This window comes from Lissotriton helveticus, chromosome 7 (assembly GCF_964261635.1).
Source record: "Lissotriton helveticus chromosome 7, aLisHel1.1, whole genome shotgun sequence".
NCBI lineage: Eukaryota > Metazoa > Chordata > Amphibia > Caudata > Salamandridae > Lissotriton > Lissotriton helveticus.
Window position 1 is genome coordinate 1,962,391,965 of NC_136068.1, and position 18,736 is coordinate 1,962,410,700.

At 43.8% G+C, this 18,736-nt stretch overlaps 1 protein-coding gene and 1 pseudogene across 1 annotated transcript in view; one reads left to right on the forward strand and one right to left on the reverse strand.

Moving 5' to 3' along the window:
* LOC144767913 (NXPE family member 1-like) overlaps positions 1–5,293 on the forward strand; it is a 427,122-nt gene extending 421,829 nt beyond the window's left edge. The window contains exon 6 of the mRNA XM_078651252.1: positions 4,298–5,293. Within this exon, the coding sequence (XP_078507378.1) occupies positions 4,298–4,836 (539 nt within the window). The 3' untranslated portion in view covers positions 4,837–5,293. The remainder of the gene's footprint in view (positions 1–4,297) is intronic.
* An 8,125-nt stretch (positions 5,294–13,418) lies between these two features.
* Positions 13,419–15,407, reverse strand: LOC144767463 (endogenous retrovirus group 3 member 1 Env polyprotein-like; annotated as a pseudogene).
* Between the last annotated feature and the right edge of the window lie 3,329 nt (positions 15,408–18,736).

Below are 18,736 nucleotides of genomic sequence, written 5' to 3' on the forward strand. Positions count from 1 at the left end.
TTAAAAGCATGCACCACTGCCGAGAAGGGCCGGTACTCTCCAATTAAAAGCATTGCACCTCTGCTGAGAAGGGCCGGTACTCTCCAATTAAAAGCATGCACCACTGCCGAGAAGGGCCGGTACTCTCCAATTAAAAGCATTGCACCTCTGCTGAGAAGGGCCGGTACTCTCCAATTAAAAGCATGCACCACTGCCGAGAAGGGCCGGTACTCTCCAATTAAAAGCATTGCACCTCTGCTGAGAAGGGCCGGTACTCTCCAATTAAAAGCATGCACCACTGCCGAGAAGGGCCGGTACTCTCCAATTAAAAGCATGCACCTCTGTTGAGAAGGGCCGGTACTCTCCAATTAAACGCATGCACCTCTGCTGGGAAGTGCCGGTACTCTCCAAATAAAAGCATTGCAACTCTGCTGAGAAGTGCTGGTACTCTCCAAATAAAAGCATTGCACCTCTGCTAAGAAGGGCCGGTACTCTCCAATTAAAAGCATTGCACCTCTGCTGAGAAGGGCCGGTACTCTCCAATTAAAAGCATGCACCACTGCCGAGAAGGGCCGGTACTCTCCAATTAAAAGCATTGCACCTCTGCTGAGAAGGGCCGGTACTCTCCAATTAAAAGCATGCACCACTGCCGAGAAGGGCCGGTACTCTCCAATTAAAAGCATGCACCTCTGTTGAGAAGGGCCGGTACTCTCCAATTAAAAGCATGCACCTCTGCTGGGAAGTGCCGGTACTCTCCAAATAAAAGCATTGCACCTCTGCTGAGAAGTGCTGGTACTCTCCAAATAAAAGCATTGCACCTCTGCTAAGAAGGGCCGGTACTCTCCAATTAAAAGCATGCACCACTGCCGAGAAGGGCCGGTACTCTCCAATTAAAAGCATGCACCTCTGTTGAGAAGGGCCGGTACTCTCCAATTAAAAGCATGCACCTCTGCTGGGAAGTGCCGGTACTCTCCAAATAAAAGCATGCACCTCTGCTAAGAAGGGCCGGTACTCTCCAATTAAAAGCATTGCACCTCTGCTGAGAAGGGCCGGTACTCTCCAATTAAAAGCATTGCACCTCTGCTGAGAAGGGCCGGTACTCTCCAATTAAAAGCATCGCACCTCTGCTGAGAAGGGCCGGTACTCTCCAATTGAAAGCATTGCACCTCTGCTGAGAAGTGCCGGTACTCTCCAATTAAAAGCATTGCACCTCTGCTGAGAAGTGCCGGTACTCTCCAATTAAAAGCATGCACCTCTGCTGAGAAGTGCCGGTACTCTCCAATTAAAAGCATTGCACCTCTGCTGAGAAGGGCCGGTACTCTCCAATTAAAAGCATTGCACCTCTGCTGAGAAGTGCCGGTACTCTCCAATTAAAAGCATTGCACCTCTGCTGAGAAGTGCCGGTACTTTCCAATTAAAAGCATTGCACCTCTGCCGAGAAGGGCCGGTACTCTCTAATTAAAAGCATTGCACCCCTGCTGAGAAGGGCCGGTACTCTCCAATTAAAAGCATTGCACCTCTGCTGAGAAGTGCCGGTACTCTCCAATTAAAAGCATGCACCTCTGCTGAGAAGTGCCAGTACTCTCCAAGTAAAAGCATTGCACCCCTGCTGAGAAGGGCCGGTACTCTCCAATTAAAAGCATTGCACCTCTGCTGAGAAGTGCCGGTACTCTCCTATTAAAAGCATTGCACCTCTGCTGAGAAGTGCCGGTACTTTCCAATTAAAAGCATTGCACCTCTGCCGAGAAGGGCCGGTACTCTCTAATTAAAAGCATTGCACCCCTGCTGAGAAGGGCCGGTACTCTCCAATTAAAAGCATTGCACCTCTGCTGAGAAGTGCCGGTACTCTCCAATTAAAAGCATGCACCTCTGCTGAGAAGTGCCAGTACTCTCCAAGTAAAAGCATTGCACCCCTGCTGAGAAGGGCCGGTACTCTCCAATTAAAAGCATTGCACCTCTGCTGAGAAGTGCCGGTACTCTCCTATTAAAAGCATGCACCTCTGCTGAGAAGTGCCAGTACTCTCCAAGTAAAAGCATTGCACCCCTGCTGAGAAGGGCCGGTACTCTCCAATTAAAAGCATTGCACCTCTGCTGAGAAGTGCCGGTACTCTCCTATTAAAAGCATTGCACCTCTGCTGAGAAGGGCCGGTACTCTCCAATTAAAAGCATTGCTCCTCTGCTGAGAAGGGCAGGTACTCTCCAAATAAAAGCATTACACCTCTGCTGAGAAGTGCCGGTACTCTACATCACAAAATAAAGCAGTGCAGGTGTTCAGTACATGGCAGTACCTACCTATTTTAAGCAGTGATATACTGTGATTGTAGGCAATCGCTGATGCAGTCGATACTGAACTTTCACCTATAATCTCAAACGAGTGAATGTAGTGTCCGATGAATTGAGGAGCAGGTTTTATTTTGAGTAGCATTGCAATGCTTCCTTTCAATCTATAGTAGGTCCCTCTCTGGATGTATCCCCTTGTGCCCCAGCTGGGGTTTTAGCCTCCGCAGTTACTACCTTCTGCATGTTTTACCGACAAAGCTTTACAGCGCACAAAGGTAATGTGAGGAGATCGGGTCTCAGAGCACATTGCGCTTCACCAACTGAAATGACTGGGTTTGTTTTGGTTTACCTGTAATCTTAGTTTCCACCGCACCACAGAATTACAAACAAATGTGCTTTGTTTATGTTTTCCTAACTGCTGATAACTTTTGAAATTTTTGTACTGTTCATTTACGGGTATTTACATTTTGTTATGTTACAAAAAATGACTTAGAACCGCCTTTCTTTTCACACTCTCTGCACCCTGCAAGACGGTCACATAATTAACTTTAAAAAATGCTCCAACTTCACAGTCAGAGAAAGAAAAGTAAACACTCATCTACATGTGAAAAGATGCAGCAATTTGTCAGAAGACACAGCCTGGCCTTTGACCTCTGGCTTTGAAATACAGCAAATGTGACAAGATAAAAATAACATTTAAGTGCACCTTAATGACTCATTCAGCTTCTGAACAGCTGCATGGTTATTGTGGGGGTGCTGCAGCACCCCGCACTACCACTTCCAGCGCCCTGCCTGAGTCCCAGGGTCATGGCCTCATTGGGGATAAAACTGATTGCTTTATCGACTGTGTGCAGTAGGTGCATCGATATCCGGTTTATCTACTGTATGTAGCAGGAGCATCGATAACCGGTTTATCGTCTTTGTACAGCAGGTGCATTGATAACTGGTTTATCTACTGTAAGCAGCAAGAGCATGAATAATCAGTTTATCAACCATTGAGCGGAGCTTTGCGTAGCGCGACTACGAAAATTCCGCAAAATGGTAAAAAAATCTCTGCGATCACGGAAAAGTTCTGCAAACACGCGAAATAGCTAGTTCCACCTGTTCGCAATTCTTTTTTCCTGTTCACGAACACTGTTTGCGTGCTCGGGAAGAAATATCTTGCGAACACGCACTTTGAAAGCGTGAAAAAAGAAAAAAATTCCGTGAAGCTGCGGATCGCGGAATTTTTGCTATTTCCGCTTTCTCCATGGAACGTGAAATTACCCTAATTCCGCAAATTCCGCGAGCGGAACGGAATTTACCGACCAGGCCTAGTTTTAATAACCTATGGAATGAGTTTTTAAGCTGTAATGTATGGTATCAGGGACAGAAAAAAAATATCTTCTTATCATATGATGTTTTATTCTATGTACTTTTATGGATTGATTAAAAAAAATCTGAATAAAGTTATTTTTGATTTGATTTGAGTACATGCATTGTAATGCATGCACATGTATGAGCACATGCATCGTAACGCATGCACATGTATATATCATCACACTAGGGCTTTGTTTGCCAGTGCAGAACCGCATGCGCTTGAACCGTTATAAAGGCCAATAATCGAGCACTGCTGGCTTTGCCAATAGTTGTTTTGTCTTTTCTGGATTCGATTTGATCTCATTTTCATGCCGTAGTTGATGCTGGTATTGCAGTCCGGAAGGCAAATACCTTACATTTGTATGTTACTGTATAACATTGCTATCCCACCTTGGGGCGAGGGGGGGGCTGAAATACTTTAAAAATAAAACACATTGTCTATGGATCTTCAACTTACCCTAGGCCTTGGCAACGAAGGTCGCACTTGCATTGATTTAGTTAATATTGAAATGTCATCCCATATACACGCCAGCGACCTAATGCACTAAACATCTAATATTCAGCGCAAAGATACTCGCGCTTTACAATTACACGTTATGTTATGTTAATTCAGAACAGCCATTGAGAGTCGTTCATCCATCCTTTGTTTAATGCTTGAATGTTCTGTTCCCCATTTCAGGTCTAAGGTTTTTCGACCTCCATAATGGCGGTGAATGGCACAGGAACTACCTGGCTGTGGACACGGAGAGAAACCTCAGAATCCTCTGGAAGAAGCACGGACATCCATTTGTCACCATGACTTTTTTCCCCATCCCAAATGATGCGTGTCTCGTTGATCAGATCAACGAGCTGATCGGAAACTCCTACACCGCAATCGTCATAACCCTGGCTCACCACTTCCGGCCGCTCCCGCTGGAGGTCTTCATCAGGCGAGTGGTCAGAGTCCGCTCAGCCGTGGAGCGCTTACTTCGGCGAAGCCCCGAAACGAAAGTCATAGTGAAGACGGAGAACACCATGGAGCTGCACCCCGACCCAGAGACCAACAGCGACTTCCACGGCTACGTCCAGTACCTCGTCATGAAGCACGTGTTCGAGGGCCTCAATGTTGGGTTAGTTGATGCCTGGGACATGACCGTGGCTTTGGCTACTCGGAATCGCCACCCACCCGAGCATGTGATCCAGAACCAGCTCAAAATGTTGTTAACATACATGTGCTGAACGTTATCACCTGTCCTAGCCGTGCCGAATCAAGGTCTCATTTCTTTCCAACATAGGGTCCTGGTCCGCAATCCTGTCCCGATGGTGCTAAAACTAAAAATTTAGGGGCCTGAGTATGATAAAGTCACCGAGCGCAGGAAGTCACCGTGCTGCACTGCATGACTGTTAAATGGCAGGAATTCGCAGTATTGAAGGCAAAACTGTGCATTCCTGCCTTTCCCCTGCGCTGGCAGCCTTTGTAGTGTAGTTCCTATTATCCCAATAGGCTCTGCGCATTGGAATAATACCTTCAATAGTATAGGCCTAGACCAGACGTTAACTAGGTCTTCTATTGTCGATATTAGACTTAAAGTTTTGGGTTTGCCAGCTAGCTCAGAGTTCACTAGAAACTTTCTCGAATAGGCAAGGAGGAGTTGAACCTCCCTGGATAGACAAGAAGGGATTTAGTTTCTGACAACCATAGAACATGACAACTTTGCTCTCCCCTAATCAAGAGTGTATCTCTAGAGTCGTGTGAAAACAAAAGACAACTTATTTTACTCAGTCAGTACGTGCATTCTTAGTTTCACCAGTTTGTAGAGAAAAGGAAGAGACGGGCGTGTTCAATAAAAGATGGTATTTATTGATCAGTCTCTTTTCTTGTACAAGAGAAATGAATCGATATTATTGCAATACTTATGGTTAAGTAAAGTGCATACAATAAAAGCAGACGTATAAAATAATACTGTAAAAACATTTATATGGTTTCTAAGCCATATGGTGGTTTAAAATGGATAAAATAGATACATACATATAAACATTTGACTAATCGTACTCAACTGGTGCTTCTAACTACGCCTACCCCAGTGTACCTGACCTAAGCCTAATACGTGGGCGGGGATAGAAAGTAGCAGTTTAAGTTAAGTTTGTTTTGCCAAGTGACTGATTCAAGAATTCTCTGCAAGGGGTTATTCAGTTCCGTACCTTGAATCTAGGATGATTGAGGGATGGTATCTCTCATCTTTGGTCTCGATATTCCAGGCTGCCTGCAAGGGCTGCTCAGAAGCGCCGGAGCTGGATTTCTCGGCAGGAGAAAGGCAGCGTCTCGTTCTCAGCGCATCAGGAAGGCTGGGCAGCGCCAGTGGGCTTCGCTCTCTGCTGGGCTTCGGCAAGTCTCGCTGCTCCGATCTCGTCACCACCGCGTGTGTTTGCTTAAGGCAATATCGGTAATATTTATACCTGTAAGGTGCCGAGATTGACGTAAGGATGGACATAGATACGTCAATAAGGATGTCATACGAACTGGTCGTTAGCACATTCTTTTGCTGAAGTTCTCGGTGAAATCAAAACAATGGCCGCAGGGTTTTTCCCAGGTTGTCATAGGTTTGATTTGTTTTGAGAACTCCGTATGCCTTATCAGGGGCTGGAGGAATATTGCTTGTCTAATTAGATGGCAAGTGTTATGACCTAATCAGATAACGCGTTCCTGTGCCGTGGTGTGGCTTAATCAGATAACGGTTTCTGCATCATGGGATGGCTGCTAGTTAACTTGTTAACCAGAACAGGGTCAGGAATAGGGGGATCTATACAGAACCTCATTAGAGGTCAGGTATGTGAATCCGCATCTTCCTGGGATGACTCGAATCACAAGGTTGCGTGTGTTATCACGTGTTTCTAATTTTGTTTTAATTAACAGATCTGTTTGTAATGATCTCAGAATTTCTGTGTGTATTTGAGTCCAATTGGTTTTTTAAAAATCTGGTTTTATTAGATCATAAAGGGGTTTGACCCTTTCTGCGTAATTTGCAATGTATGTTCTTCCGAAATTTAGGAAACCTAGAATTGACTGTAGGTTTTTTAGTGTTCTAGGTGCTTGGAGTATGGCACATTTCTCTAGGAAATTGTCAGCCAGGCTTTTGCCTTCACTTGATAGTTCATATCCTAAGAACAGGACTGTTAGATGGGCAATTCTAGATTTTTTAAAGTTGAATTTGTAACCCTCTGCTGCGAACCCAAGTATTATGGTGTTCACTCTCTTCAAGTGAGTATCCAAGTCATCATCTGTTAGGTATATGTCGTCGACATAAGATAGTGCTTCGTCATCATAGGTTTGTAGTAACTCTGTTACCCTCGCTGAGAATAATCCTGGGCTGTTCTTGTACCCCTGGGGTAGCCGACAGAATTCTTTTTGAGCGCCATTTATTGAGAACGCTGATAAGTATCTGCTCTCTGGTGCTATATTTTGACAAAAGAATCCATTAGAGATGTCTAATGTTGTTTTATATTTTTTGCGCACTATGTTATTCATTAGTGCAGCACTATGCGAGTTTTGTACTGCAAAAGTTTTGCAACATGAGTTAAGGTGTCTGTAATCCAAAACTAGACGATATGAATTGTCTGGTTTGGAGACAGGAAACAAAGGGTTGTTCATTTGTGAGGTGCAAGTTTCAATCACCCCCTGGTATTCTAGTTGATCTAGAATTTCTTTTACCTGTTTTTTAGCTTCTTGCTTGATTGGATACTGCCTTTGTGCAGTAGGTTGTGATTTTAACTGGATTTTGTGTGGAGGAGATTCCTCATCCCATCCCACATGATTTTTATATAAAGCAGGAGCTTGAGCTACTGCCCACTTTCTTGCAAGTGTATATTTTTTATGAATTGGAATATGGTTTGAGAAGGCAGGCATAATTATTTCTTCGCCATGAGGGCACTCCCTGACAAACTCTGGTGGCCAATCTTTTTCAGCTAGAAGGATGTCATAGCCCTTGGAGAGATTATCCCAAAAAAGGCCCCTTATTTTTCTAGTCTTATCCCCTTCTATACGTAAAGTTATTTCATATATTTTGTGAGGTTTGCTAACTCTGGTGTCTGCAGTTTCCACTTGAATGTATTCATTCGTGTCCACTGTCTCCAGATGATTCATAAGGACTTTGCGTGCTATGCTCACTTCTGCTGCGCTGTCTAGCATTGTCTGAGCCCACTCTCCGTTTTTCAGCTGTGTCCTCAGTATTCTCGGCATTGTTGAATACTTTAATGCTGGCTACCTTCTTCTTGGGAAACTGTAATTTTTTATTTGGATGAGCAGGTTCCTTGTCTTTGGACTTGACGTGCCCTTCCCTGGGTTCCGATCGTCCTCTTCTTTCCGATTTCTGCGAGGAAGTCTGAAAAGATTGAGAGGGACGTGTATCAAAATCTTGATATCTATCCGGTTTCTTTATGTTATCCCTATTTCTAAGGTTGTATTTTTTCACAGAGGGCTCCCTTTGGGGAGACTTGGGTCCTTGGTCCGGATATCTTTCTCTCCGCCGAGGAGACCTTCCTCTGGACTGGAATCTTTTTTCTTTTGGATTGGATTGTTTGTTTCCATCCCAGTTCTTCTTTTGACTGTTTAGATTATTTTTAATAAATATTTTTTCAGGACTTTCAATTAGTTGGGGCTTCACTGGTATTCCACCCAAACTATCTCTACCTAGTTCTTCATAGGATTTTTCTATAATTCTGGCAATTTCAGCTGGTTGGTCTGCTATATCTGTCTCTTTTAACCTCTGGCGGATCGACACATTCGCTGCTTCTCCTTTTATGTTGGCTAGTAATATTGCCGAGACCTGCTTGAAGTCTTTTAGTAATTTCATACCAAGAGTTAAAGCGGGTTCTGGACCGTATTCGTCTTGAATTTGTTTTAGCACATCTGGTATTACTGACATGGATGGAACTCCATGTGTTTTTGTGTAAATGGAAGCAAAGACTGTACCCCAAGTGTTACAGTCTTCCACGTGTGGTGCGATTCCCATTGGAAGACAGATAGTCAGAATCCTGTGTTTATCCACAGGGGTGGTGTCTGGAAACACCGCCTCTATTTGGGTGATTTTTTGTGCTAACCAGAATGGTATTTGTTCCCGTTTAGCTGGTACTTTACCTAGGGAGGACTGTATGTTCTGTGGTGTAATTTTATTTGTGTTCCCCTGATGAGGGGTCAGCTGTGGATTTTTAATTGCTGGTTGGATTGTTGAAGTCCGCATTACATATTGGACTAGTTGTCTATATATTTTAATTAATTGTTTTAGTTGTACTAAAACATCTGCTGCAGACATTCTTTCGATGTCTGGATGTGGTGTGTATCCGGCTAGGACCGGCCACGTTGCTCCTGGTCTACCTAGTGGACCGAGCCTGGTGATGTGATTATTATGTTTTAGGGCGCCATTAAACAAGAGCAGGTGCTCTTGGAATTTAAGTGGTACTTCTACTTCCTCGAAAGGAGTGTACTCATTAGGAGGTTCCTCTATTTTATAATAGTGGAACTCCTTCGTTACAGCATTTGCTGCTGGAAAGTTTATCCATGAATAGAATACCTCTGTCTGCCGATATTCGTGTGCCTCAATTACGAATATGACTGTACCACCTCTTGGTGTCAGTCCATTGTCCATAAGTTTTAACGTTATAGATCTTCTTATGTTGACCGGGATGAGTTTTATATCCGGGTCTGCTTCTTGCATAGTATTATCAGCTTCTATTAGTTCAGCTGCTAATCTAACTCTCTCTCTTTCATCATCACTGTCTACCATTTTACCGACAGGAAGGTTTTTCTGTTTGTTTGCAGATCAGGTTTCTTACGGAAACAAAGATTAGATGCACAATATTTTGGAATAGTGTATCCTTCAACGTTGACTAAACCAAGAACCATACATAGGAGTTTCCTCCTGCGAGGTTTGGCGGATATTACTTTTCACCCACTCCAGACGTCTTTGGAGTATTATGGGAAAAAAGGGTCTGAGTGAAAGAGCACGACTGAGTTACTCTAATGTCTTGCGTTAGTTTTATCGCCTTTCCAAACGTTGGGCGCCATGTAGTGTAGTTCCTATTATCCCAATAGGCTCTGCGCATTGGAATAATACCTTCAATAGTATAGGCCTAGACCAGACGTTAACTAGGTCTTCTATTGTCGATATTAGACTTAAAGTTTTGGGTTTGCCAGCTAGCTCAGAGTTCACTAGAAACTTTCTCGAATAGGCAAGGAGGAGTTGAACCTCCCTGGATAGACAAGAAGGGATTTAGTTTCTGACAACCATAGAACATGACAACTTTGCTCTCCCCTAATCAAGAGTGTATCTCTAGAGTCGTGTGAAAACAAAAGACAACTTATTTTACTCAGTCAGTACGTGCATTCTTAGTTTCACCAGTTTGTAGAGAAAAGGAAGAGACGGGCGTGTTCAATAAAAGATGGTATTTATTGATCAGTCTCTTTTCTCGTACAAGAGAAATGAATCGATATTATTGCAATACTTATGGTTAAGTAAAGTGCATACAATAAAAGCAGAAGTATAAAATAATACTGTAAAAACATTTATATGGTTTCTAAGCCATATGGTGGTTTAAAATGGATAAAATAGATACATACATATAAACATTTGACTAATCGTACTCAACTGGTGCTTCTAACTACGCCTACCCCAGTGTACCTGACCTAAGCCTAATACGTGGGCGGGGATAGAAAGTAGCAGTTTAAGTTAAGTTTGTTTTGCCAAGTGACTGATTCAAGAATTCTCTGCAAGGGGTTATTCAGTTCCGTACCTTGAATCTAGGATGATTGAGGGATGGTATCTCTCATCTTTGGTCTCGATATTCCAGGCTGCCTGCAAGGGCTGCTCGGAAGCGCCGGAGCTGGATTTCTCGGCAGGAGAAAGGCAGCGTCTCGTTCTCAGCGCGTCAGGAAGGCGGGGCAGCGCCAGTGGGCTTCGCTCTCTGCTGGGCTTCGGCAAGTCTCGCTGCTCCGATCTCGTCACCACCGCGTGTGTTTGCTTAAGGCAATATCGGTAATATTTATACCTGTAAGGTGCCGAGATTGACGTAAGGATGGACATAGATACGTCAATAAGGATGTCATACGAACTGGTCGTTAGCACATTCTTTTGCTGAAGTTCTCGGTGAAATCAAAACAATGGCCGCAGGGTTTTTCCCAGGTTGTCATAGGTTTGATTTGTTTTGAGAACTCCGTATGCCTTATCAGGGGCTGGAGGAATATTGCTTGTCTAATTAGATGGCAAGCGTTATGACCTAATCAGATAACGCGTTCCTGTGCCATGGTGTGGCTTAATCAGATAACGGTTTCTGCATCATGGGATGGCTGCTAGTTAACTTGTTAACCAGAACAGGGTCAGGAATAGGGGGATCTATACAGAACCTATAGGAATACATCACACCTTTGGCACTGTAGCGCCAACTTATTCCCCCTTTCACCATGGTAGAAGGGTGTCTGCTTTGCATGCAGGATTGTTTTGGGCAGAAACAAGCAACAGTGGTTTAGCAGTCGCACATCACTATCCTTAGAGCATTGTGCTCCCGAACAGTAGAGGTGCTCTGAGAACTACTGACACATCTGTTGCGACAGTGTGCATCAGCTCGGCCAATTAAAAAAGTCTTATCAGCCCAACCAAACATGTCAGCAATGAAATAGCGAAGCACTCCCAAGGTATGTTTATCATTTGGTGGCAGACATGGTTTATGAAGCATTATCACTATATGTGGTGATTGTTTAGTGTTGGACTGAAAAAGAAGTCAAAATACCATTCATTATATTATACCGAGTCCTGAATGATTTTCTGCCTATAAACTGTAAAATGAAAAAAGAAAAATAATTGGACCAGATTGACAAAGGTAAACTAAGAAGGGATTCACAGAGTGAACTTACTACTTTCGGTATTCACGAAATAGATTTAAGACTACTAACTTTACGTCTGCACTGGGGCCGGAAATTCCAGCCCGGAGGCGGAGCTTCCGGCTTGGGGGCGAGGCTTGCGGTCCGGAGGCAGAGCTCCGGCCCGGAGGCGGGGCTTGCAGCTTGGAGGCGGAGCTTCCGGCTCGGAGGTGGGGATTTAACCATGGCTGAAATGCCCACCTCTGGGCCGGAAGCTCGGCCTCCGGGCTGCAAGCTCCGCCCCCAAGCTGGAAGCTCCGCCTCCGGGCCGGAATTTCCCGCCCGAGCGCGGACGTAAAGTTAGTAGTCTTAAATCTATTCTGTGAATACCAAAAGTAGTACGTTGACTCTGTGAATCCCGAAAGTAGTAAGTGCATTCTGTGAATACCAAATAGTAGTAAGTTTAGGATTTAGTCTTAAGTTCATTCTGTGAATCGGGCCCAACATTTTTCAAAAAGAGTGGACAAATTATGCATTTTTAAGCAAACTTGAGGAAGCAGGAAGGTTAATAAAGCAATATGATTGAATTATTTATCATTATCATTTGAGAAATTGCTGGGTGTTGGATTTTTTTTGGGAGGTTATTACAAAGAGATGTTGAGAGTGTGGCAGAAAAAATATATGGTAACAGACAGCAAGATAGAGTGTGGAAGAGAGAGCTCACCTGTGCTAACTTTTAAAGTGTCCACTGTTTCTGCCACCTCACACTATCCACCAATGCCACCGCCGCACGCTGCCCATGAGAGCCAGCTCATCTCTGCCCACCAGTGCCAGCTTTACACTGCTCTCAAGCCCCTTACAGCGCTCGCCACTGCTTGTTGGAATTCAGAATGCTGTGAACTGGCCTATGAGGCCTCTTTGTGCCTCCTGTCAGCTATGGCTGTGCTCCTCTGCCAATAGTGTTAACTGGGTATTAAATTGTGAAAGACGGAGGACTCAAGGGGAAGAGTTTAGGGGATCTTGTACTGGTGTAAAAGGTGCAATGCAAGGGAGCTTTCTGACCAAAGGATATTAAAAGTAGAGATGAACACATGAAAATGTGAGGTGTTTGTGTAGTTCACTTCTGTGCTAGCCCCTCTTCTGTGAGGGTTATTGAAGTTTGTGCTACTGCTGCAATGCCTCACTTTTTTGTGTGAAGTTTATGTTAGCTCCTTCACAGTTTTCTCCAATGCTTCCAGACCAGTTTGACTGATAATGCACACTTCCCCAGTCATTTTCTCCAATATGCTGTTATGAGAACCAGGAATTAGGCCACTGGTGAAGTTTTCGATCTTGGCCTCACAAACCCTTTGTGGGAGAGCAGGTCGGATAAACAAACGCGGAGGCTGAATATATGGTCCAAATGTGCACTTTTATTATCAGTGATTGAGGTGGTGGATGGTATAACTGGTGTTCCGTCGCTCTCTTCTTCTTGGTCCGTCCTCTCGACACTTGGATAGGGATTGGAGGAGGCTGGACCTGGTTCCTTTGGTTCGGTGGTGTCACCCTGGAGGCTCATAGGAGAAGAGAAAAGAGAGCCGTCAATCACTGTTGTTGGTATGGAAAGTGAGAATAAAGATAGAACCATCACCACACCAGAAGTGCTAAACCTAAAGGGCTTAGAGTGTTCCGATTATAACGTACAAATAGGGGGGAGTTCTTTTGGGTGTAGGAGCGAACACAAGTCATCCTTAACCGGGCCAATGCTGACAGGATGCCGATAAATAGTGCTCAGGGATTATGTGGTAAATATACTATTACCTCATATATCAGAGTTTCTAGAATGCTATCAGTAAGCAAAGAAAGAGAAGTCTGTGGTGCAGAGTTAAGGGCTTTATTCAATAGCTCGAGTTAAGGGAGAGCTCCTTCACAAAGCGGGTTCAGGAGTGGTCTGATGCTTTATTCACACAGCAGAATATTTATACAGGTTCAGTCAGTAGGCAAAAGGAAGAAAAAAAGGAAGTGACAAGCAGTAATTTCCAACCAGATGTGTCAAGGTATGGGCGTGTCTTGTGCCTTGACAGAGTGCATGCGATGTGTCGAAATGTGCTCTTTTCAGTTGAAGGCCCTTACTCAGCCGGGGGGGGGGGTTATCTCTGGCTTAGAGTCAAGAACAGGAATTATCTCTTAAAACAGGAACTATCTCGTTGGTTCTCGGAATTGGCCGAACCACAGGAATGTGTGGTCATTGAACGGAGGGGCCAGGTGCAGGGTGTCTTGCTCGTAGGTCTGGAGACAAAATAGATGACACACGCAAAATGGGTGCTGTCTGAATCAAATGGCTACCAGGCAGAAGAGGGAAACGATGGGGCACAATTGTTAATTGTATTTCCTCATTCCCTCCTTGCCCCAGAGTGTACCTGTATTTATATCTCAATTTGCATGAGATTGTCTATGCATTCTTGTAGCATAATTGTTTCGTTTTCTTTCTGCTGGATATGTGGTTTAGGAATGCAGCTTGCAGAGCATAGTCCGCACAGGGCAGGGCCACATTGGATGCAAAGGCAGCATCCAGTTATTACCAGGAATATTATGCCTGCTGCTGACAGCAGTTTCCATCCCCAGGATGATATTATTGTCCAAAACCAGTCAGACCACGTCCAAGTGCCAGGTTCTTGATGTAGGCTGGTGGCTATCTTGTGTAACTTTGTTATAGCCGTATATACAGACGGAGAGTTATCAGGAATGAAAACACAGCAGCTAGAGCCGATAATTCTAAAGGCTCCGCCTCTGTCAGCCAGGATGACGTCAAGGACAAGGCGGTTTTGGAGATCAACCAATCTTATGGCAGACTGTTCCTGAGTCAAGTTCCCCAGGGCAGACGCCGTCTGATTTACAACAGCCTCCAAGGTCTTTGTTAACTTGCGTATGAGCTTGCTGTTCTGCACAGGTCCGATAAAGAAAAATAATCCCTTGTTGAAGTCTGTATATTGTTCCCATGTAGTTTCCGTTTGATCAACCCCGGAGGTGTCGATCATTCTTTTATGTCTAACATGGGGCACTAGGACGTCTCGTGGTAAGTGGATGGGGCCACAAAGACAGGAGGTAGCAGAAATGCTATATAGCACGTTCCCCCCCAGTTCAAGGGCAGCCGCACATAGGCCGTTTGCCCGCAGATGAAATAAGTATGGTGAGATGCTAGAAATGATGATTTTCCCTTGTCTTCAAAACGCACAGTGGTATGGCAGTCACTGTGTCCTAATGGGACAGAGCCATTTTTCCGGATGCACAGGTGCCCTTTTACTGTTGAGACCGAGCTGGAAGGGGGCCCAGCATTCCTTTTAGGTTTGGTATTTAATATCCGGTAAGACATGGTCACGTTCCCCTGCTTGTATTCTTCGCTTTCTAGGACCGTACCTGTCGCCTGAGGATCTCCATCCTCATTCGGGTAGCAGATAGCGTTAAGGACCTTATTTAAGTCAACCCAAGGCCACCCATTCTTGCATGAATTATTTCCATCAGGGCAGGAGGTGGGGTTAGTGTTGTCGGCTGTTATTAGGGCGAACCAAGCCTCACAAGTCCCATTATAAGAAAACGGGAACGGGAAGAGAGGCATCCCTCCCTTTTTTTGATGAGGTGGGAGGTGACCACATATCCAGCAATCTGTGCTATTGCTGGCCTGATGAGTATAGTGTAGCATCTGTGTAAAGGTATTGTTCCGCAAGACTAGTCTATGGGCTTGCTCATGAGGGGGTAGATCGTGATGTGGGTGTTCCTGGGTGCCGTTAGGTGCATGGGAGGTATGTGGTGCAGGCGGGAAAACAATGTGGAGGACCCAACCGAGACACGTCATGATTGTTATCAAGAGAAACAGTATTATCAAACATATGATAGAGCCGCTATGCAACTTCTTAGCATTCTTGTTTCGGCGCCTCACTTTCTCTTTCTCCCACATAGTCAGGGTGTCTGAGTCTGTCCCCATGCTCTGACCACTTCACCACTGGACCTGTGTCCGTGGACTTAATCAGCCAGAGTCCGGGTGGCGGACCTCAACTTTGATTTATATTCCTGTTGTGGGGTCTGTTCCAAGGGCAATGAGGACTGTTCAGTCACAGTGTCACTAGGTTCGGCAATATCGCTGGCAACGGAGTCTATTTCTCCTAAGTACTTTTTACAATGACTGGCATGCAACCAGCCTTTTCTGCCTTCGACCTTCACCGCAGTTCGTGTAGTTAGGAGTACCAACTTCGGCTCTTTCCACCTGGGCTGGAGGGGATTTGTCCTGCCGAAGTTGCGGACCAAGACCCAATCCCGGGGTCGGATGGTGTGTTTTTCAGGGTTGGTTTTGTCTGGGAAGGCTGCAGCCACCTGTGAACGACAAGAACGGGGTGCAGACATCAAAGAAGCTAGGTAATCTGTCAGCACAAGACTGTTAACATCAGTGATGGATTTGGGTCTAGGCGTTCCCCACACATTGGGGGGCCTGCCGAATACTATCTCATAGGGTGCTAGTCCTGTTCTTGAGTGTGGGATCATCCTTATGTAGAACAGTGCCACTGGCAGTGCTGTGACCCAGTCCACCCCTTTTTCGACCACCACCTTTGCTAATTTGGTCTTCAAGGTCTGATTATATCTTTCTACCAGGCCTGCAGCCTGGGGGTGTCTGACACAATGAAACTTCCAGGTATACTCTATTCCTGCAGGGAACGGCGTCCTCATTGAGCACCTCAGAAAAAATGTTCCTTAGGACTGCGTTTAATTCCTTTCAATAAAAGTTTTATTCAAAGAGTTTCATTTGTGAGTAAATCATAAATTCTTCAATGTTATAATCATCTTTACAAATCAAAATCAAACGCCCAATGCATTTCGGGCAGTGTGCCCTTCTTCAGGGGCATTATTTTCTGTTGAGGAAAAACACAACTGTAATACAATCATTTGAACACGAGTATACAAAACACATTACTTTTAATCATTTTAAATCGAGTCTCTCTCTTAGAGTACCTTATATCCCTTCCTGATATGATGTGTACATTTCAAGCACAATCTCAGTGGACCCATGAGTCAAAAATGTTTTTTAACTTAGAAGTATACGTGAAGGGCATATTAGTGAGTAAACCAGTCTTGTGACACGGTCAACCTTAATACGTTTCTGTGCGTTAGTTGTGTAAAAACAAACGGTACATTAATTTTAATACCTGAATTGTCACGTCGTCTAACAGAGTTTCAATGAAAGCCGGTAAAAGGATATGTAAATGAGCTGTAATACATGCGTAACCGCAATTCAGAGCTACAGTGGTTCGAGCGTAAGAAATCTTAAATTGCCGGTTAAAAAACTTACGTACCGATGTCAGTAACCAGCTTAACGCTTGCAGAGTACTTTTTTTAAAAGTTGGTCAAGTCGGTTTCCTAAAACACAATGTAGAACAGAAGGTTGGTTTGTGGTATGTAAACCGGTATCGCACACACATAGCATGTTGCTTCTGTTCGCCCTCGTTTATATTGGAAAAGCTTACCGTAAAGGTAACGGACTTCAAAGTAAAGATGCCATCGGTATCCTGAAAGTTCCGAATGACGGTGCGGGTAAGCAGAACCCGCAAAACTGCCGTATATAACCCGGTAGTTCCTGTCAACAAGCGAAGGCTTGTAAGTCATAAACATCAACAACGGACTATTTCGTAGTGAATAGTGCACCATCAAAGATGGCGGAACTCAAAAAGTGTAAAGTGTAACCAAATTAAGGAGCCACATGTATATGCAGTAGTATATTAGTAATATTAGAAATTAACAACACGGGTCGGTCAGAAGTCAGACGAATTGTAGAGGAAGAGTATAAATGCAATACTCTACTCTCCAAGATGATAGTCAAAAAGTCGAAAGGTCAGAAAATGTGTGAAAACTCTCAGAATTTTAAGGAAGCACAATCACAAAATACAAAAAAATATCAAATAAACTGTACATTATAGTAGTATATCATTATTCTTAAATGAAGCAATTTAAGTCCATACGATCATTGAGACCTTTTGGTTGACAGGTATTCAAATAAGAAATCCAAAACACTTCTCTCCGCAAGAGATGTTGTGAATTGTCTCGACCTGGTAACACTGGAACTGTTTCCAAAATCAGAAAACGTAGCTGGCTGGGAGTGTGATTATTGGTGTTAAAATGGCTTGCCAAAGGTGATTTGCGATTTTTAGTATTAATGCTGCTCTTGTGTTCAATTATACGCGTCTTAATTTTTCGCTCAGTTTTCCCGACATATGCCAGGCCACAAGGGCATTTGATGAGATATATGACATTCCGACTGTCGCATGTTGCATTTACACGTAAAGGGATGGTGGTGCCTTTACTGGGATGTTTCATCTCCTTTCCCTTAATCATGGCATTGCAAATTCCGCAGTTTAGACAGGGAATTGTCCCTTTGAATGAATCTTGTCTTTCCGGTATTTTTCTGTTCAGAACTTCTTTTATGTTTCGTGATCTTTGATATGCAAATCTCGGCAAATGTTGAAAAATTTTATTAAAGTCATCCTCCATTGATAGTAAAGACCAGTTTCTCAATATTATTCGTTTGATTTTGGAACTTTCCGTTGAATATTTCGAAACAAACACCATTCTGTGTTTGGTAGGTGGTTTTGGTTTTGATTGCAAAAGGACCCGACGGTCTAATTTATTCATTTTTAGTGTTGCTTCCTCTAGAATGTCTCGGGGGTACCCTCGCTCGCTGAATTTGTCGATACATGTTTTAATACTCAGGTTTAAAGATTCGTCAGTGGAAGAAATCCGTTTTATTCTTAATAGTTGAGAATACGGCAAGTGTCTCTTGAGGGAAGGTTGTTGAAAACTGTGGAAGTGCAACAAATTGTTGCGGTCTGTGGCTTTTGTGAAAACCCTAGTATTCAATTTTCCATCATTCTTTGTAATTTGTACATCCCAAAAAAATATTTTTCTATTTTGAATGTTGTGTGTGAATTCGATTCGATCATTTACATGATTTAGACCTTCTATTGCTTGCAACAATTCAGGTTGTGTGCCTTTCCAAAGGATGAATATGTCGTCGATATATCTCCTGTAAAGTACAAGGTTCTCTATCCAGCACTTTTTATTCAAAATATTGTCCAGCTCAAACCGGTACATAAACAAATTTGCATATGCCGGTGCGGCACAATTGCCCATAGATGTTCCAGAGCTTTGAATAAAATATTGGTCTTGCCATGTAAAATAACTGTGATATAGTGTAAAGTTCAATAGTTCCATAATGAATACTTTCAGTCCTTCCTCCATGTCTGATGTCATTAACAATGAGGCAGTAGC